The following is a 22,531-nucleotide window of genomic DNA, read 5'->3' on the forward strand; positions in this document are numbered from 1 at the left end:
TAATTTTTAGTTTATCAAAAAGTCTCTAAAAATATTAAATATTAAATTTTTAGTACTTATTGAAAAGTTATAAAAATATTAATTTTTTTTTAAAAAAAAATTGAAAGCTTGGAGTCTTCGTTTTACTAATAAGAACAGGGAAACTTGAAGTGTAATGTTGGTTAGACTTGTATATTTAGTCCCTATACTTTAATTTTATAAATTTTAATATTTATATTTTTTAAATTTGTCAATTTTAGTCTCTGCACTTTTCAAAATTTGAAAATTTAGTCCTAACCCAAACGGTAGCACTTAAATTTGTTTGTTTGCATTTAATTACTAATATTGTACCATATATACAATTGTAGATTTAGTTTATATTCTTCAATTGGATTATTTTAAGTTTCTGTACTTTTTAAAATTTTAAATTTTAATCTTAATACAAATGACAATCGTTAACTTATTAACTGAATTTTTAATAAGTAATATCTGAAAATAGCAAATTGATATAACATCGCACATATGATAATGTGTTTACCACATTAAATTTTAAAAATAATACAATTTAAGTCAATGAATTTAACAGTTATCATTTGGTGATAATTAAATTTTAAAAATTTAAAAAGTACAAAATTAAATGATCAAATTAAAATACAATGATTAAATCCACAACTTTTACAAAGTACAAAAACTAATAGCAAAATTTAATCTAAGTTTTATTAAAAATTATTAAATTTTTAGAAAATTATAAAAAAAATATAAATTACCCAAATATTATAAAAATAAAAATACTATTTCTTTTATAATATTTAATAAATATTATAAAACTTTTTATAGTATTTTGTACTTTCTTAAATGATTCTTTTATAATTTTTAAAAATTAATTAAATCTTCATAAAATAATTAAAAAACAATGTAATTATTCATATATCTTTTTTCACACCCAACTTTATACAAACCGTCACATCTCATTAGGTACTTGGACGAAAAATAACCTCAATTGATTGTAGTTGAGACTTATTTGGCTTTTATAATTATTTTATGAGAGTTTCTTTAGGGTATTTTACTAATAAAGGTCCATTTCTAACTTTTTTTACGGAAATGGACTGAGTCTTTAATTATTTATCGAAATAAGCCGAAAACGGGAAAATCGCGTCCACGTCAGAGCGTAGTCAGGGTATTTGCCAGTAAAACGCGTCCCTGAGGAAGCGCTTTGTCCACATCAGTAGAAAACGTTTCTCTAAGGATGTGATTTGTACTGATGTCGACAAAGCGCTTCCTCAGAGACGCGTTTTGCCTGTGTTTTTCAAACGTAAAAAATTTGACAGTTGGGCCCCCAACGGTAAAAAAAAACTATAAAACCCCACTCCCCTTGATTTTTTACACAAAAAAGTCCTCCTATCCAAATTCTCTTAAATTCTCTCAAATTCTTCCAAAAATTCTCTCATATTCTCTCAAATTTTCTCAAAGCTATCTTTAATTTTTGCAAAAAAAGCTCTATTTAAATTTTTTTTTGAATTAGTTGTATTTTAAATTAAATTTTTGCAATGGAAAAAGAATTAATTCGTCTCGATAATAAACACATCTCCGTCGATCAAATGACAATGGCAAGTGATAATTTTAATATTTCAATAGTATTTAATATTTTTTTAATTTATGCAATTTTAATTAATTTTTCAATACAATTTAATATTTTTTTCATTTATACAATTTTAATTTTAATTTTATAATTTTTTATAATAGTCTGTAGATTGGGTGTTGCAATGCTATATTCGTAATATGTCTGGTCTTCCATCACCGTTGATAGAGGGTTATCTGCGGGACGCGGGTTTTTGGCATGTGGCCACGATAGGCCGGGGGTGCAAGTTGGACCCGAAACTAATCAGTGCGTTGATAGAGAGGTGGAGACCCGAGATGCACACTTTCCATCTTCCATACAGAGAGTGTACTATCACTTTGAAAGACGTGGAGTTGCAATTGGGATTGCAGGTGGATGGGTACGCGGTTACTGGGTCTGCTTATTCTGCTGATTGGGGCGCCATATGTTACGAGTTTTTGGGTGCTATTCCGGACAATATTAACGGAGGTCAGATTGAGATGGGCTGGTTACGAGACACATTTTCGGAGCCAGATAATGATTCGACTGAACTAGAAAGAGTATGATATGCTTGGGCATACATTCTTGAGATGATCGGAGGTTATCTAATGCCAGACTTGTCACGAAACTACGTACATCTAATATGACTGCTGAAACTCGTTGATTTTAGAGCAGCTGGTGAACTTAATTGGGGGTCTGTTGTGTTAGCAACATTGTACCAGGAGATGTACGGGGCGACGCGACCGAACAAAGCCAAAATAGGAGGTTGCCTATCACTACTGCAATCATGGGCACGGTTTTGCTTTCCATTTTTACGTCCTCGAGTGGACCAGCCATATACATTCCCACTTATAACGAGGTAAATTTTAAATTAGATTTTACAATTATTACGTAGATTTAAAATATAATTGTGTGCTAAAAATTTATTTAATTAGGTGGAACCATTTGACGAGTTATGTTGGAATACCTACATCTCTTGAAGATATACGGCTTCTATTAGACCAACGGTCGGAAGTACAAGTAAGTTTTAAATGAAATATATATAGATAATAAAATACTCGTTTCTTATTTAGTATTTAATATTTAGTATTTGGTATTTAGTATTTAGTATTTAGCATCTAGTATTATTTATACAACTAATATTTTTATTCTATTAATATAGTTTCAATGGACACCATACGAGGATCCGAAAATTCGGGCAGTAATTCCGGATGAATTATTTCAAAATCCGAACATTTGCCACGTGAAGGTCCCATTGGTCAACTATGCTATCGTGGAGATGCACCAGTCAGATCGAGTATTGTGACAATTTGGCTTCCGACAACCGATTCCCGTGGCACCTGAGGTGCTCGATGATAAGCACAAAATGGACTTACGATAATTACATACGGATTGGCCGAGATTCCACTCAGCATATATCGAAATGTGAGAGAATCGGTATGATTATATACCTATTCTGGAACTGATCATCGTTCCTGAGTTAGCGTGCATACCAGAATACACGCCATGGTTTAAAATATATGGGAAGCCATATTTACTGTCTGAAGAAGAGAGGCGATGACAAATTCGTGTCCAAAGGGAACAACGAGGCCCTTTAAATCCAAGAAGAAGGGATAACGACTCGGGCCCATCAACAATGCCCATACAATCAGCTAGCCCATCAATAGCCCCACACAGTCACTGGGCCCAACAATTCAACCGACGACACCCATATCACAGCCTATTCAGATTATGCCAGGTGCGTATCCTAACCCTTATATATATCCTAACCCTTATATGTTTCCTTTTTCCAGTCCTCTGGTAGGTTGGAATGCATGGCCCGGTTTATCTCCGTTCCCAATTACTCCGAATCAACCGTCAATCTATAGGCTGCCGTCGCACGAGGCGCCGTCGGGGAGCTCTTCTTTTTACCAATCCCCATCACCTTATAAGATTCAAACACCTTCGCCGTGGGTGATGCAAACACCTCCGCAATCATTATTCTATCAAGGTGGCTCATCCTCCCAACACCCACAGCTAGATCTCCAGCAGGATGAACCACAATCCCCGCCGGAGCAACCAGAACCCTCTTCGGAACCTGAACCAATGAGGAATCCAACGCGTAACCGTCGACGACCCCCATGTGGCATTGATTCCGACCGGCACCAACATTGATTTTTTTAATATACTTGTATAAACTTTTTTATATTATTTCATTTAATAAAATAAAAGTTGTTTTTAATATTTTAATTATAATTTACTCTTTTATATTTGTAATAAAATAAAAGTTGTTTTTAGTATTTTAATTATAATTTACTCTTTTATATTTGTAATAAAATAAAAGTTGTTTTGAATAAGGAAATATTTTTAATGTTTTCCATCATTTTAATAAAATGAAAATAATGCAACATAATTTTATTACAACAACTATCAGCTATTCCGATTTGGACATGATCGAGTTGTATGGCCTGGGTTCCTACACCATCCGCACAACTTGTGTTGATTGGTTGTTTCTCGAATATTCATATTGTTATGTATTCTAGTCGATCAAGGTCGACCATTTGGTTTACGATGCAAATCTCTATCCGGTAACAACTTAAACGGAGTAAGTGATACAGACGGCTATTTACGTTCATCTGGGACCGGTGGGAATACGTGTCTACACACGATGTACATGTATTCTATTTTGTACACTTCGTCGACATAGCTCATGAGATCCAGACGGAGATTCTGACAAGCTACAATTACATGAACGCATGGATAACGAAGTGCGTCAAACCTCCCACAGTCGCAGGTCCTATTTGTCAAGTGTAAACGATATTGCCCGCCAACAAGACCTTAGTTCAGTCTGTCAAACTCCATCATACGAAACCATAGGTTGTCGCGATCGTGACACACTGTGTGCATGGTGTTGGCTCGTACCTTCACCTTGTTAATTTCTTACAATACCTTCGCGTACCATACTTGGCCTCCTTGCATTTCGCCTTTATACCTCGCTGTTCGCTTCAGAAATAGTACTGCTAAACGAAAATACGTCTCTCGCACAATCGATGTTATCAGCAAATAATGCGTTCCTTTTAGAACAAAATTCATACATTCAGCCAAGCTCGAGGTCATTTGACCATATCGTAGGTCACCGTCGTATGCTTGTGTCCACTGTTCGAAAGGTATGTTACAGAGGTAGTCATGGCCTTCTTCATTAACTGAATGCAAAACCGTCAACATCTCATGAAAACGGTAATTATTTATCTCATACCATGTGAATATAAGATGATAGTAAAAATTACATACCACTTTTCCATTCAGAATAAATTGAATATTACAAAAGAAATTATATTAGTAAAGATTAAATACCCATGTTGGTCACTTGTTGTCGTTCACTTGTAGATCGAAATTTTCCGTAATAGTTTGATGCAACGTGCCTTAGGCAATATCGATGGTGTGTGCGATGCCATAAGGTACCCTGACGCTCAATTGAGGCTAGTATTTCGGTGCCCCGATCCGATATAATGCAGATATCAAGTTGGGGGCAGACATGCCTCCTTATCCTAGAAAGAAAAAATTCCCAGTCATCAGCTGACTCTCCCGGTGTTATTGCAAATGCAATTGGAAGGGTTCTCCGATTGCCATATTGTACCACAGCTAGCAGTAGTCGATGGGTATATCTACCATACATAAATGTACTGTCAATTTGTATCAACGCCTTGCAGTATAGAAATACGTCTCGACATTGCTTAAAGCTCCAAAACAGACGCTTGAACACTTGGCATCCACGGAGTAATCAGTCGTTATAGTAGCAGGTGCCGTTTTAAGGTCTGTTATGCAACCTGGGACATATCTCTCCAGCACCTGACACCACTGCCACACTTCATTATATGAAGGATCCCACCCACCATGCATCTTTTCCAATGCCTTTTTCTTAGCTATCCAAGCCTTGCGGTAAGAGGACGTGTACGTCAATTGGCTACGAATATTGGCAATTAAGACCGGCACTGAAGTCTTGGGATCTGCCTTCACCGTCGGTAGTATTAAGTCAGCTAACATATCTGAATCCATCTTTGGATGATCTTATGAAACACCTGTAAACAAAGTACGTTAAATAATGCAACATTACGTAATAACAATATTATTCAGAAACCCTAAAAGTTTAGTGAAACTATACCGCCAACACATGTATGTGGGACCTTTGTACTTTTTAATCTCCTACAATCTTGTCTTTTTCCTCAACGAGGCCATAATTTTCCATGAACATGTATTGTCTTTCACTACACACTTGGCCTCAAACTTATCAGTTTTGGATTTAACCACGTTGTAGTTAACCCCGTCCATGATGCTATGTTGTTTCAATGCACCAAGAAAACTATCTTTATTAGAAAATACCTTACCAACTTCCAGTTTACCCAAATCCAAAAATGAACTTGTACGGTCACGCCTTCTGTGTGGTACATCTGTAAACTCCAACGCATCATCTTGAGATAGTTCGACATTATGCATGTGGGCTGGAGGCGAGTACGCCCTGAATCGTGGATCTTCTTCTTCTTCATCTGAACCACCTTCAACATTTTCAGGTACGGTTGGAGTAGGCTCCGGTTCAAAAAATAATGCAACTTCTGCACCATTGGGCTCGGGCTCTCGAGGTGGATCCACATCGGACTCACCATCCGACCCACCATCATCTGTAATGAACGAAGTTCCCTTGCTGGTAGACGTCGTTGGGAGTAAATAGTCCCTTCTTGTGGACGTTTCATAATGTCCCCAATCAGATGTTGATTGCCAATTATTAGTAGTTGATGTCGTTCCCCAGTATGTATTTCCAGTATCAAATGTCAACCTACCGAGGTGCATGTCCCATACACTAACGGAGTCTTGGCCAGGGGTTGTGTATTCCATATTGTTACAAAACACGGACGCTTCCGTGTTTTGCCACCTACTAACAGAGTCTCTGGCAGAGGTTGTGTATTTCTCTTGAAAAACAGTAGATGTTGAACTCGCAAATACATCATTTGGCGATACAAATTGTACATATAACTCGAGGTTGAGTGATCCATTAACAATATGAGTCTCCACCATTGCCTCCAAGCTAAAAGACCTTTGATGTCGAATGAGTCATATCTCACGGGATCAACCGAAGCACAAAATCGATACTTAATAGACAAAACTTTTATTGGAGTCATTTCGAAGATTTTACGCCTAATTCTTTTTTGAAGTTCTGTCAAATCTATGTTCTGATAAAAACTAGTCGCGCTGTGTTCTCCGATTAAAAAACAACACTGTTCTCGGTGTCATGGACCTCGCCATCATAGTAAATAACAGCACTAATACGTTCACTCATCTTTAGTTTTTATTCTATTTTAACCTCAGTTTCTCTTGCTGTAACTTATGCAGCCTGAGAATGAAATTTGGCTCATTTATAATCTAAAGCTAAATAGGAACTACTGTAGAAAAAGAGCGTCCACGTGGGAGCTTTTCTCAGTAATTTTTGTGAAAGTGCATACTGCATGAAGCGTTTTTGACATTATTTGTTCAGAAAAGTCATCTCACAATTATTTTTTCAGATACCACTGTATCAAAAGAGCGTCTACGTGGGAGCTTTTTTCAGTACTTTTGCTGACAGTGTATCCTGCTTAAAATATTTTTTACACTACTTTTTCAGAAACGTCTTCTCAAAATTATTTTTCAGATACCACTATAGAAAAAAAACGTCCACGTGGGAGCATTTTTCAGTAATTTTGCTGACAGTGCATCCTGCTTGAAGCGTTTTGGATACTATTTCTTCAGAAACTTCTTCTTAAAATTTTTTTTCCAAATACTACTGAAGAAAAAAAAACCAAAAATTTATTTTAAATACACTAATACATAATTTATATTGCATATATTTTTTTCCAAAACCCTAAACACAAATTTAACTACTTAACCCTAAACTCGAATTTAATTGATTTTTTTATTAATATTTAATTTAATTAATTAATTTTACACCCTAATTTAATTAATTAAACCCTTACAAAAATCATAAACCTTAAAAAAACCTAACCCTAACCTTAACCTTAACCCACCCTAACCCACCCTAACCCTAACCCTAAAAAACCCTAATTCCAACAGATGAAAAACACGGGCAAAACGCGTCCCTGAGGAAGCGCTTTGTCCACATCAGCACAAATCACATCCTCAGGGAAACGTTTTCTGTTGATGTAGACAAAGCGTTTCCTCAGGGACGTGTTTTGCTGGCACATACCCTGACTTCGCGCTGATGTGGACGCGATTTCCCCGTTTTCGACCTATTTCGGTAAATAATTAAAAAATCGGCCCATTTCCGTAAAAAAAGTTGGAAATGGGCCTTTATTGGTAAAATACCCGTTTCTTTATCATTTAAATTTTAAGGGCTGTTTTTTTTTTAAATTCTATTATCTTGAATATTAAGAGTAATTAAAAAAAATCTTAATCTTAAATATACTTGGAGAATCTAAAAGCACTCCTAACCTAACCGTCAATTAGATAATTTCCATTTTTATTTTGATAGACAAACAAAACAACCTGACAAGGAAATCACATAGCTAAAGCCAAAAACAGTTTCAAGCGTTGTAAATCAACGCACCTTCTCCCCATTTCAACTCCCTTTTCTGCTTGGCACCCAAATGCCTTCAGGGAACCTTGCCGTTTCTGCATGTCATCCAGGTGAGGTCTTTTCATTTCCTCTCTCTTTATCACCCGTATGCCATTTCCTCTTTCCTTTTTTTATTATCATTATTTGAATTTGTTTCGGCAACTATTTGATGTTAGACTTCACATTTTAGACGGTCTTTGTGCATTTATTCTGCGTTTTGAGGTTTATTTTTAACTTCGATTTTAAGTTGGCATTGACTCCGCCAATTATATTCTGCTTTAGCTAAAGGATTATGTTTTGCTTTTTTACTCCCTAATTTTTTTTAATATGATTTTGATTTTATTATGTGTTTTGTGCAGATATAAAAAATGACTGTGCTACTTGAAATTTAAGCTATTTAGGACACTAAACTTTTTGCGTTGTCTCTCGTAGCTTAAGTAAGTTTGATTTTCTAGTGCTGCCCTTAAAATGGCGACTGCTACATTTCCTTATTTTACACCTTCGGATAGTAGGTCAATGGGGGTACTTAATGTTCTAGGAGGGAGAGTGTTAATGGAGAATCCTTTAGGGAGATTTAGCTGCCTTAAAATATATGAGGGAAAAAGTTGGTTTTCTAGTGCCAGCCAAAAGTCTACCATGCCAAGTTTTAGATGTTCTGCCGACGCTCGCAGTATCAGTCACTACCAAAATAAAGATCCTTTTCTGAATCTGCATCCTGAAGTTTCAATGCTTAGAGGTGAAGGGAACAATACAGTAACCAACCCAAGAAAGGATAGCTCTAGTGGAAGTGTTATTGAAAGCGTAGGAGACATGTCTGGTTCAAGTAACTATAATGAAGCTAAGATCAAAGTCATCGGTGTTGGAGGCGGTGGTTCAAATGCGGTTAATCGCATGATTGAGAGCGCAATGAAGGGTGTAGAGTTCTGGATTGTTAACACTGATGTTCAAGCCATGAAAATGTCACCTGTCTTTCCTAAGCACCGCTTGCAAATTGGTCTGGAGCTAACTAGGGGTCTTGGTGCTGGTGGGAACCCAGAGATTGGTATGAATGCTGCCAAAGAAAGCAAGGAGTCAATAGAAGAGGCCCTTTATGGTTCTGATATGGTATTTGTTACTGTAAGTATGCCTCCATCTACAATTTTAATCATTCCAGTAGAATTGAGGTTATTACGTTTTACACTTACTAATCTGATTTAACGAGTGTCTTAGGTGTAAACTGTTTATTTTATGAAAAAATGTATTACAATTAGTAACAGAAAGTTGAGCAAAATATACCATACAAGAAAAATAGTTATGTTCTGTTTACTATTATTAACTAGATTAGTTAAAGAATGTTGTCAAGGTAAATATTTCAATTTTCCTATTTATAGTTAATATTCATTGATCTTATGATAAACACAACTCATCTGGCTACCTATACATGGTTTATTGTATATCCCTTCCCATCAAATTGAATGGTTTCAGAGTTATATACAAAGTCTTTGTGTCCAGAAATGGTAAAATTTATGTACTATTTCTGCAACAAGGAGCTCATCTTGTTACTATGCGCTAAGCATCAGATATGTATTAATAGTCATTTAAGTTAAAAATCCATAGTTCTTTTTCTTTATATTTGATCATACTGTTTCCTGGAGTTTGATTAATCTTTTAATTGATGATTCATGAACTATTTTACTTCTTGATTCATCTTTGCCATTGATACTTTTGTTCATTAAATTGCCAGTGGCAAAATGTTTTTGTGCTGGTACTGTTGCGCTTGGTGTTTGATATATTGATATTTAGCAAGTTAGAAATAGGATCAGATCATTGAATCATGGTTTTCTTTTATCTTCTGCTATCTTCCTTTAACATTTTACCTAGGACTTCAAGTTTGCATTTGCAGGCCGGAATGGGCGGTGGAACTGGAACTGGTGGAGCTCCTGTAATTGCAGGGGTTGCAAAGTCAATGGGTATATTGACTGTTGGTATCGTCACTACCCCTTTTTCTTTTGAGGGAAGAAGGAGAGTTGTTCAAGCACAGGAAGGAATTGCAGCTCTAAGAGAAAATGTTGACACATTAATTGTTATTCCAAATGACAAGTTGTTGACTGCAGTTTCCTCGTCTACTCCAGTAACAGAAGCATTTAATCTGGCTGATGATATTCTTCGACAAGGTGTTCGTGGTATCTCTGATATAATTACGGTATGGGATTCTTCCAGAAACTATCACAAAACCCTCTAATCCGAGTTTCATAATTGTCTTAATATCCAAATATTTAGACGAAAGAAACATAACTGTAATGTCATTTCCTTTCTTTCTCCTTGCATGGTCCTTGAAAATTGATACTGCCCTTCCAATTTTATTGATGATCTTATGGGAATTTGTTGTGATATACTACAAACAACTAGTGATAGGATTTGCAAGGTTTTCAGAACCAAACTGGTGGTCAAATTGGTCAAGCCATTGGTTCGCCGGTCCAACCAGTCCGTCTAGTTTGATTAAATAAATCATTAAAAATTCATAAAAAATAAATTAATATTTAAAAATAAAAAAAAATCTGGTTCAACCGAGTTTTTTGCCCGGTTCAACCGGTCCCTACTAATTCTTGGGTCAACTGGTCGAATGCCTTTCTCCAGACTGATACCTCGATCAACCACTTCGATCGGCCGGTCCGGTCCAGTCCAGTCCAGTTCAAACAACTATGTTGCGCATCTTAAATTTGCCTCATTTATTAGATGGCAAGGATAAACTAATATAGTTTGGTGATGCTTTTCTATCTCATTTCCCCCCTTCCAATATGAAGTTTCTGGTTCATAGGCTTTGGGTGGTTAAACTGGTGTGGTCCTTTTATACCCTTTATCCATATGATACTTGATGGGTGCACTTTTCGTTGAAATATCTTGAGCCTTTGCTCTGGTAAATAACATCTATTATTCAATAACGAGCATGATCTTTATGCTAAATATACCTGCATTTTCCAACGTTCATATGATATCAGACAAAGTTGTAGCAAGTGTCTCTGTATATTAGAGAGTCCAGATACCTTTGGTCATTGATCTGCTAAATCTACTGATATCAGGGTTCTGGATGGAACCTTGGAGCCTGTAAAAATCAGTATATTTTCACAACTACTATTCGTATGTGTAATGTTTGGGCTGCATAAACATAGAAGTATTATGAGCTTTGGACTGTACCTCTGCAGTCTAATTGATTTTGAGTTTCCTGATTGCAGATTCCAGGGCTAGTGAATGTGGATTTTGCTGATGTGAGAACTATAATGGCAAATGCTGGTTCTTCACTGATGGGAATAGGAACTGCAACTGGTAATTCAAAGATTTCAGCTTGTTTGTCGTATCACACATATGCTCCTACTCCTTTCTGAGCAAAATGATATAAGCATGAAGTGGGGAAAAAGAGCATACCTTGATGCAAGAACCTGAACGACCATCCTGTTACATTTTCCTCACCTATGTTTTGGAAATGCCAAAGATGGCACATATTGGACAATATTTTTCTCCGAAGACAATGTGTCACTTTGAATGCATGAAGTTTTTACCTCTTCTTTTCTTTTGCTCTCTGACAAAAATAGAAGTGATGGTAGCTTGTCCATTTTCTTTCCTTTTACCTTTTATTGTGAAAGAAACTAATTTTTACATGGCAGATGGACTTTTATCTCTTCTCTTCATGATGCTTTAGTTTATTAATTGGTAATGCAGAATTTTAAATTGTCTTCTATTGACAAGTCACTTTGTCTGCTTTGTAGGTAAAACAAGGGCAAGAGATGCTGCACTCAATGCCATCCAATCACCTTTGTTAGATATTGGCATAGAAAGGGCTACTGGAATTGTCTGGAACATAACTGGTGGAAGTGATTTAACCTTGTTTGAGGTAACCCTCTGTCTCTAACTCCTTCAGTGTAGCAGTGGTGGCTGGGTGGCTAATTGGACACTGAACCTACTACCTATCTATTTTTTTTCTATATTTTGTGCCCAAAATTGCTGGTTATATGTGAGTGGAGCCCTTGCAGGTAAGAGGAGTTATTGAAGCCTGAGCAGTCCCACCCTCTATGATAATGGGCTACTCCTTTATAGGGAGAAGCAATTGTTGGAAATGTCGCACCTTCAGCCTCTGATTGCTTCAGAAATATGTTTGAATTAACGCTTGAGTTCATTGTGGCCTTGTGTTTTCATGACTGGCCCTTGAGCTGCTAGTATTTCTCGATGATAACATGTAAAAGCGATGTGTTATCCAAGTGCTATCTATTGAAGTAAAGGGAGGCTTATGAAAGGGCTCCCACTTGATTTATTAATAGAAACATTTATTTATAGAGGTAAAAATAGATGATTACATTTAAAATAGAAATAAGGTAAAATAATAATTTAAAACAAGGATAAAGATAAAACAAATTCATTTGAATATTTCAAATCCTAAGGTTATGTTATTATGCCCCGTAAGATTGATGGTCAATAGAGCTACAATCTAGGATTGATGATGACAAAAAGAATGTGGACAGCTGATGGGAAAAAAGGTGGATTTTGTCACTGAGAGAGCTGTGATGGCGGGCTCTTGTGAGTTATGGCAGCTAACTGAATCGAGACTATTGTGATTTTGGAGACTGCATTGTGATGTAGTATTGTGAGTTGTGGTTGGTGTATCCAAGATGTGGTTTGACATCCATTAGGCAAGGTCCATCAACCGTCTACCAATATAGTCGGGGCATGAACCTCACAACTTTGAACTAGTACACAGGAGCCGATGATTGGTTGTTGATAAAGAAAGCTGATCACTTGGCTTTAGTGAACGAGAGTTGGCATTGTTCCAGCCAAGGATTATGCTCATTTGAGCGAAAGGGTAGAAAAACCCTATAGGCCAGGATTAAGAATCATGTCGCTGGACAAAAGACTCTAATACCATACCGAAGTAAAGAGAGGCTTATGAAATGGCTCCACTTAATTTGTTAATAGAAACCTCTATTTATAGAGGTAAAAACTGATTATTACGTTTAGAATAGATTATTTGAATCTTTCAAATATTAAGATTACATTATTGCTATCTACATCATATGTAAAATATTTTAAGACATTTAGCAATTGCTCACAGCAACTTTAATCATCACACTCCGCACCAATAACCAGAATAGTCTTCAAAGTGATTGAAATATTATACTGCATAGACCTTGGTTATCTTGAATGTTCCTCTTGTTCTAGATTTCGCCTTCATGTTTCATTTCTCTTCTCATATGCGTCATGTGACATCTGATAATTTTCTGTAGGTTAATGCTGCCGCTGAGGTAATATATGATCTTGTGGATCCAGCTGCCAATTTAATATTTGGAGCAGTGATAGATCCATCAATTAGTGGCCAAGTAAGTTCATGCTTATTTTAACTTATTCCAAAATTCAAGACTCAGAAACAGTCAACAGCTTGTCTGTATTATGATCACCATGCTTAGAATAGGCTTACTAATTGTAGTTCTTAGTCAAGCATGTGTGCTAATTAACAGTGATTCAATGAATTAAGCATTCTGAAAGGTAGGATTAAAACCTGGCAAGAGGACTTTATGGATGATCTTACTGTTTAGGCTACATGTTGTTAGGATAATTGATTCCTTGCTTTTGTGCTTGTCCATATCAATACCAGCAAAGTATCCCAAGCATCTCTAACAATGAGACCATAGGATCTCATCTTAGCTTCCTGGAAGTTTATTTAGGGTGAGTTCTTCATTGTGTTTCAAAAGTGCTTTTTTAGAGCTAAAAGCACTTTTGGCATGCAATAAATAAAGAATAATGTGTTTTTGAAAAGTACTTTTGAACTCAAAGACAAAAGCTAAATTTGCGTCTGGAAAATGCACTTTTAGATTCGAATAACATTTTCAATCCTCATTTATAATCCAACATATCTTGTAATATTTATATTAAGTACACAATTATTTTCCTATTGAAATGCATTTCAAATATATAACGTCATATGTTTGAATTTGTAATAATTATTTTTAGCATTTAAATTAAAATTTTAAAAACAATTTGTATTAATTGCTTAAAGAATATTTAAAATTTATATTTCATAGAGTGAGTATTTGGTACACTGGCAGTGTACAAAATATTTTCCCTCATATTATTTCTTATATTTTTATTGAAATATCATAAAATTAATGAAATTTAACATCATTTAAATACATATTTTTTTACTTTACAACATCATGTTTAAAATAGACATTTTATTTATGGAAAACATTTTTTGACAACAATACTAAACACTTCAAAAGCAATACGAAATTTTTTAAAAGCACTTCTTTGCAATACTTTTCAAAAGCAATGAAGAATAAGTTAAGTGAATATTCGAAGTTATGTAGAATAAGTTCAAAATCAGCTTAAGAATACACATGGACTTCAAAGCAGACTGTTCATTGATGATGAAAGCCATATTAGGCTGGTCACCTCTGTTGGTTCCTCATTAGGATAATTAAATGAAGCATGTTGATGGCAAAAAAAAAAAAAGACACATTTTTGCATGTTTGCACAGACTAGCAAGACCTGCAACATTCATTGTCGTCAATATGAATCATTAATTTGATGGAAAACATCGTTTTGGGTCTTTATTTAGGTAAGTATAACTCTAATCGCCACGGGATTTAAACGTCAAGAAGAAAGCGAAGAGAGGCCCCCTCAGGTACTGCTCTCCCCTACCCCCCTCTCTCACTGTCTCGCATTGGCCAATTCATACAGGATTCTCATTAAAATGCAGGCGAGTCAGGTAGCACAGGGAGATACTGGTCTTGGAACTAACCGGTGGCTGTCTTTTGGTGAAGGCAGTTCTGTTGATGTCCCGGAGTTCCTGAAGAAGAAAGGACGGTCACGCCATCCGAGAGCTTGATGGTTCTTTTGCATAATGTCTCAACTCAATCTGAGATTCCTGCTCTCCTTGATAAGTAGAGTATATTTCTGATTAGGTTAGAGCAGAAGTTGCTTGTGTTGAGTAAACTTGAGTAGCTTGTACATAGTGCCTTTGGTGAGAAAGTAAAGATGAGATTATTCAGTGTTTTCTTTTTATCCAATGGTGAAGTTAATTTTGTCAATATGATCCTATAATGGTCGTCAGATTTTAGTATAATAATGCAGCGAAATGCAACACGATAACAACGCATGACCTATACATGTTGTCACACCAATTTCACAAATGCATAATAAAAAGCTTAGAAGTAGCAAATTACAAACACCCTACTATTGCCAAGGAATGCAACTAAACCATGTCATTCACAAATACCGCAATTCATTTAATCAATTATAATTTGAAATCATGTTATGTGAAGTTCATTACTGTCTATAAATGCTTACCGCCCATTCAATTGTAACGGAAAGTTTTACAGGTGAAATGCTATCCATTTTGGTGGATTCTATTTTAAGAAATTTCAGATTTTATTCATATGAATATAACTTTTAAAATGGAATTCATACTTTCAAAACCAAACCTTATACAACAGTCCAACATTTGTGACCCTTCCCCTAACTTAAAGCTAGCTCTTCTTTATGCAAATGAAAATTCATGTTCCAGGAAAAAACTAAAACAGCTGGTAGGTATCTACCATGAATCAGCTGGCTTGCCCAAACAAGCAGATTTGAGGAGACAAGATGGCTAAGTCTATAAAGGAAGGGGAGTAGAATCAATCATAAATTCTACACAGCAATTCTGCTTTATATACTATTTCTTCCCAAAACCACAACCATTACAATCTCACTTATACAAATTTCTCAAACCGTACATATTTCTAAAATCCCAAAGGTAAGAAAAAAAAAAATCAAGGAATCCTGATCAGGACAAAGTTGCCAGCTCTCACACCTTGTTCTTGCAGAAGCAAGTAGACGTTTTTCCTGTTATTTTCAATGATAGCAAGAACAAAATTGTTAGCTAAAGTTGAAGCTCTAGACAAATACCACATGGTTAGTATAAGCTTTCTGTTTGTCAACATGATTCTTTCAATAAGCCTTAAATACCAGTTCTGAAAGCAATATTCTCCAGAAAACAAACAAAGAGAAATGCTGTAATTAAAGAGAAGAATGTTGAATTTATAAGAAAGTTCTAACTCAACATATATAGGAAAGAAGATCTTACCCCAGGGCACCATTGTCTTGGGCCTTCTCCTTCTTCAATGGCAATTGATATGAAGGTGGTCCATTCATCTGAAATAAAACCAAAAAATAGATTAACCTGCTGAATTGCCACTTTTAAAACTTAACAAGTATAGAGGTGTAAGGGGCAGAGACGGTTATCCAGCCAAGAACTCTTAATGTGCACAACAGGACAATTTGCCCAATTTTTTTGGCTGGTATTCAGCAACCAAAGAACCAATCCACCGACACCGAAGCATGTTTTAATTCACATGTGGAACGAATGAGAGGCTAAAAGAATCACCCACCAAACCATCTTTGCTTTCTACAAACAACCGTACAGCATCATCAGCAGCTCCACTGTCAATAATTCCCTCTTGTAATGGTCGTAACCCATACACAATAGGTTTCAGATTAAAACTTAAGAGAAAACTATGTTACTCAGATAATAAATAGATTAAAAGTAGGACAAATTAAATAAATGATACAATAAATTATATTCTTTTTGAAACTACAAATTGCTACTCAAACAAGTTTTTATTTATCGACTAAAATCAAATGCTTCCTCAAAAAAATTTACTTTTAACATTGAATTGAGCCCTTCATCTTCAATCTCGAAGAATGTAGAAAAAATGGGTTATTATCCTTTTTTGTTCTCAAAATAAACATAAATGCAGTCCAAACAATGAAATGGTGTCAATACCTTGACCAGTGAACTGAAAAGATTGTTCGATCATGAAAACCTGAGAGAATGCACAGATGATTCCTGGACAACCATTAAAGTGAAAAATATAATCTTTATGTATTACAAGGTCTTAAATGAGAATAAAAGAAAGGAAATACAATATATCAATGCCGGCTAAATTAGTTTTGATCCCTTCAAGATACATGCAATGCAATGCTTAAAAAAATTAATGATTAGACTAGATCTTATATATTCATTGCTCAGTATATATACACGTATTGAACAAACATGTTTATCAGAATAATTATGTTTACTGTTTGCTAGGAATGCTACAACTCCCAGGCTAAGACCTGATGTTTCAAAGTTTCAAACAGCAAAAATGAACTCCTTGACATTAAAATGTGAGCATTAATAGCTTTCAAATGAAGACCAGAGCCATTAGTTTATCATTGATCCTGAGTTTTCGTGGTGCAAGCAAACTTATTGCAGGTAGCCAGAGAAAGTTCTACACAAATGGAAACAAGACTCGAGGAAATCAACAAACATCTAAGTCCTAATAGCTGCTAACGGCCTAGGTTATGATTCAATAAACAACCAAGAATTAACAAAGGTGAAATTTTCCATCTTTTTTTTAAATGGCATGTTTCTAACCAGGCATAACCCTCTCCAGATTGCATCCTTATGATGTCTGCTTCCCATAATTTCAGGGTAAGGTCATCACTGCAAAATCAGTTCAATTCATTTTAGCACTTCTTACAACTGATTATTTATTTAACTTTTTCTGATGCGATCAGCAGATACAGAAGTTCTAATTACTGCAGATAGAAAAAGTTGTTATAAATACCCACAAGTTACCAATTTGTCTCCCTTAGCATTAAAAGCAAGCGACCAAACGGTGGAAGAGTGACCACTGACCATAAACTAGTAGACAAAAATCTTTAAGGTATAATAAAAGTTCAAAGACATCACCACAATACTTAATAGGTACATATAAAAGTACATGTCAGGCAATACAATGAACAAGAAAATGAACTGAAACAGAACAGATAGAAAGAGTTCTAGGCTTAGTACTTGCTAGATTCACCTAAAGTTTGCACACAGTCCCAACCACCATCAGCATCCTCTGACCACCAAACCTACAAGGAAAAGTGAATGTATCACAATTTGATCTCATTTCTCAATCTTGTTGGCATATAATGAAATTTGCAAAAACAACCAAGATTTATATGGTGTTGTTAAAGAGGGAGATCCATCTAGCTTATACAGTACCTTTGCAGTGTTATCGTAGCTACAGGAAAACAAAATATCCATTGTGGGATGCCACCGAACCATTTTCACATCCTGAGTATGACCTTGAAAACCTGAATACACTCAAATTCATTCCCTGGTAGGATTTCCCAAATCCAAACAGTTTTATTTCGCCCACATGTCGCAAGAAGAGAACCTGATGCATTCCAAGATACACTTTTCACTTCATTTTAAATTGCATATTATTGCACCTTATTTAAAATATATTTTTGCGTTTAAACTAATTAATAATATCACATTAAATATGGACTATATTAAAATAAAAAATTAGATTCTATTATAAGTGAAATGAAATTTAAATTAATAAAGTAAGTATAGTCAAATTAGAATGTATAAAAATACTAAAATAAAACTTTAGTTAAATAATAAATTTAATATTTTACTAACTTAATTAGTGTGGGTTTAAATCTCATCATATGTATATATTAAAATATTAAAGTATCTTCAAATAATATAATTTATTTTAAATGTGAAGAGACATTAAAATATTATTCTGAATTGAGACTTAGTTGATGATCATGATACCAACTTAGTGAAGGGCTTTATAAATAGTATAGATGTCTACCTTAAAAGAGTAATTATCAAACACAAGACATACCACCCTAACATAACTCAAAAATATTGATTCTATCAAATAAACTTTAATTTATTTATGGTAAAACAAACATAAATACTATCTTGATTTTATCAAAATAATAACAATATACCTCAATTTTTTTCTCATACCAAATTTTTAACTCAAAATATCTTACCAATCTCAATAAACTTGGGGCAAATCTATGATAATGGTTAGATTGGAAAATACCAAGAGAGATGAATTGAGTTTTTGAAAATTTCTACCAACTTTTTTTCTAAATAAAAATTAAAAGAGGAAAAAGTTTGGAACTTTGGATACTACGATTTAATAAAGTTTAAATTCAATTTGCCTATCTCCATTATTTTAGTATAGCTCAACTAAAAATGTAACACCCTTTAACCCCAACCCGTCGCCAAAATAGAGAGGCATTACCGAAATTAAACATTAATAAACGAACAATACCGTAGTCATAATTCTGTATTTCAATTTAAAATTTCTCAAATCCCACCTTTAAGTCCCTTATATGGACCTACGATGCCCAAAATATGCTTAGTAAGTGATTTGGAACTAGACCAGAAACTTTGGAAACTTTTCCTTGAGAATAAGGACACACGCCCGTGTGGCCTGCCCATGGGGCTCCCATAGTCGTGGGGCCAGTCTGTGGGTAGATCTGACTTGCTCACATAGCCGTAGAACTAACTTGTGGGCAATTCTGACTTTACCACACGGTCTGGGCACATGCCCATGTGACTTGGCCGTGTGAAAACATGATTTTTCGCCATTTTAAAGCTATTTTCACATATCAAACACACCTAATTCATGCCCAATACATTGACTTATAAATCTTGATCAAATAACATTCATCTATTCATTTCAAATACTTCTTAAATGTTACAAATTACTTACACTCAAAACATAAATATATTAAAGTGACTAAAATAAAACCTAATACATGCCACATTTCCAAAAAATAGATTCATCACCAGAAACTAAGTTGAGGTCGGGATTGACTCGGATGCTGCACCAAACTTCAACTTTACCTAGCCTGCGCACGGAAACAAACCGTACGTTGAGTATTGGAAATACTTAGTGGTATTACCATAATTCAAATTAAAGCAAATATAAAATATCATAAACATGCATAGATAATTAACAAATCATACATATAATTCATACCAAGTTATCAAATTTCCATTGTATCATTTTCATTATTTGATTCAATATTTCATCAATAAGATTACCAACTATTCATGAACCTTTGGTTCATCTCTCAATCACATATAAATATCCAATTCACATTCAAATATGAATAATTCATGAACCTTGGTTTTATGCCTTCAATCTCATAGCAAAAATTGCATTTCTCAATTCATCTTACAATATCACTTTCTCATTTCATTCAATAATTCAATTTATCAAATTCATTTGATTTTTCTCTTCACATATATTTCTCCTATTAACATAACTCAGACTTTGGAGGATACACGAATCCAACCAAACAAACCAAAGTGGCGGCCAACGCCTCATCGGATAGTTCGAAGCAATAAATGACGACCAACGTCTCATCGGTTAAGCCAAAGCAAAGTGGCGACTAACGCCTCATCGAATCTATCTGAAGCAAATATGACACACCAAGTGTCTCATCGACTCGAGGTCGAAGAATCTCTAAACTCTTCCTATCCTATGGCATGCCAACTATATCCACCCTAGCCCGACTAGTTAATAGGGTATTGAAATCACATATTCATATCACTTTCACTTTCAGTTGATCATAATCATTCGAATTCAAATCCATCGCAATAATAATTCAATCACAATTTCAAATTCACCACAAATCATTATACAGTTCAATTTCACACATGTATACGTTCATCAATCAAATCCAATTCTCATTCAATTCAAATATCACTACTTACCTCAATTTCATTTTTCATGCACATATATTGAAATTAAACATTTAATAATAAATAACTTGAATTAAGGTAATACAAAACGATATTTTCCCAAGCTAATCCTTGATCACTTTTTCCTTTCCCTTCGCATTCAACGTCTCGGTTTCCTTATTTTATAGAAAATAATAACTTTCCATGCAACTTTAACCTAAATTCCAAATTTGTCCTAACTATTTTTCATCTTCTTCCTTTTTATAATTCATATTATTTCCTTATTCAATTTCCATCAAAACTTTAATATAACCGTCAAACTTTTATCATTTTTCCATAATTTTGAATTTCTATCAATTTAGTCCCTACAATACAAAACTTATGACCTTGTTTACAATTCAATCCTTTAATCAATTTAAATCAAAATTTCTATCAATTAAACTCCTAATTTCATCATTAGTTCAACATAAATCCTACTTAAAAGTATATCATCTTTCAATATTTTCACACAAAATCAAAAGTATTCAACTTTAGAACTTCAAAAACATCAAAATCACTACGAAAGGGACTTAATTGATTTACCAATTTAACTTCCAAGCTTTCAAACCCTAATTTCTCCTTTTTCTTTTCTTTTCTTCTTTCTTTCTATTTCGTTTCTTCTCTGTTTCTTTTTCTTGTTTTTCTTTCTTTTATTTATTCTTTATTTCATTTTATTTCTTTCATTTACTTAATTAATAATTAATTATAAAATATCTAATTAATACAAATAAAAATACTACATGGGTATTCATACACACATGTACACATGTAATATTTCATCACCATACATTTGTCATTATCTCAATTAATTGATAATAATAATAATAATAATAATAATAATAATGAGTAAATATCTTTTACTTAATTTATAAGTATATTTATATATTATATACACTTGTTCTAATAATTTAAATACACATGTATTTATTTTCTAACTTACACATGTCACTAATTTAGTTTAATTACTAATTTAATCCTTTATCCTTTCTCTATTCTATGATTAAGCTTTTATGCTCTATTCAATTTAATCCTTTCTACTAATTACTTCTAATTAAAAATAAATTCACGTAATTAAAAAAATAAATTCACGTAATTAAAATCTAATTCAACTCACAACTAACTTCGTAAATATTTTTTATAAATATTTACGAACTCATTTTCTTAAGACGAAAGCCCTAAACTCACTTTTCCGGTGCCCGTTAAATATGGGTCGTTACAAAAAATTTCACCACTTCATATAAGAATTGTTATCTTTAAATGAAAATGTATAACATTTACAATCTCTATCTTTTCAAAGGCTTAGATAGAACTTTCCTCTAACTTTTATGGTATAACTAGAATTCTCTAACTTTTACAAATGTTCAATTAAAAACCTTTTTAGTTTTTGTGGCTGAACTAGTAACTCTACCAATTACAATTGGTGAAAATAAAAAGCATACAAATAAGCCTCTACAAGACAAGTGTTTATAGAAATTAAGTTATTTGAAGAATGAAAGAGACTTGTAAAAGATTTAACAATAAGTTCTCTAGAGATATGTATAAAAAGAATAAAGAAAGAATGACAAAATAAAAGTACATTAGCTTGCTTTGTTGCTTAGATGTACATCTCCTATATCTTGTAGTGTCTTTGGCTTGTATTTATATCAATAAATGAGTTTGTAGATGTTTGAAGCTATTGAGGGTGACATAGAGTCATTGCAAGCATTAAACTTGCCTTAACCTAGGCATCAATACTTACCAAAAGGGTATCTATACCCCTCATAAAAGTAGTCATTTATAGCTGTTAAAGGCCAAGTAT

The 22,531-nt window shown here is 34.2% G+C and overlaps 2 protein-coding genes across 6 annotated transcripts; one reads left to right on the plus strand and one right to left on the minus strand.

Moving 5' to 3' along the window:
- Positions 1-8,029: 8,029 nt before the first annotated feature.
- LOC107896355 (cell division protein FtsZ homolog 2-1, chloroplastic) lies at positions 8,030-15,211 on the plus strand. Of its 2 annotated transcripts, none has more exons than XM_016821510.2 (8): positions 8,030-8,227; positions 8,516-9,272; positions 10,039-10,338; positions 11,369-11,459; positions 11,900-12,024; positions 13,409-13,501; positions 14,740-14,805; positions 14,890-15,211. In XM_016821510.2, exons 2-8 carry the CDS (start codon positions 8,625-8,627, stop codon positions 15,007-15,009), a joined length of 1,443 nt encoding a protein of 480 aa, XP_016676999.2. In that variant the 5' UTR covers positions 8,030-8,227; positions 8,516-8,624; the 3' UTR covers positions 15,010-15,211. The 2 variants fall into 2 exon arrangements, with proteins under 2 accessions (XP_016676999.2, XP_016676998.2); XM_016821509.2 differs by having other exon boundaries at positions 8,051-8,227; positions 14,881-15,211.
- Positions 15,212-15,532: 321 nt separating this feature from the next.
- On the minus strand, positions 15,533-18,374 carry LOC107896354 (uncharacterized). Of its 4 annotated transcripts, XR_005901203.1 has the most exons (6): positions 18,196-18,374; positions 17,998-18,062; positions 17,578-17,646; positions 16,945-17,007; positions 16,246-16,313; positions 15,533-16,004 (listed from the first exon to the last, which is right to left on the minus strand). XR_005901203.1 is itself a non-coding variant. In XM_041076689.1 (5 exons), exons 1-5 carry the CDS (start codon positions 18,256-18,258, stop codon positions 15,885-15,887), a joined length of 366 nt encoding a protein of 121 aa, XP_040932623.1. In that variant the 5' UTR covers positions 18,259-18,372; the 3' UTR covers positions 15,533-15,884. The 4 variants fall into 4 exon arrangements, 1 of the variants encoding a protein (XP_040932623.1); XR_001683707.2 differs by lacking the exon at positions 17,578-17,646; XM_041076689.1 differs by lacking the exon at positions 17,578-17,646 and having other exon boundaries at positions 18,011-18,062; positions 18,196-18,372.
- Positions 18,375-22,531: the final 4,157 nt, after the last annotated feature.

The sequence above is a fragment of the Gossypium hirsutum genome, chromosome A09, assembly GCF_007990345.1.
Source record: "Gossypium hirsutum isolate 1008001.06 chromosome A09, Gossypium_hirsutum_v2.1, whole genome shotgun sequence".
NCBI classification, from domain to species: Eukaryota; Viridiplantae; Streptophyta; class Magnoliopsida; order Malvales; family Malvaceae; genus Gossypium; species Gossypium hirsutum.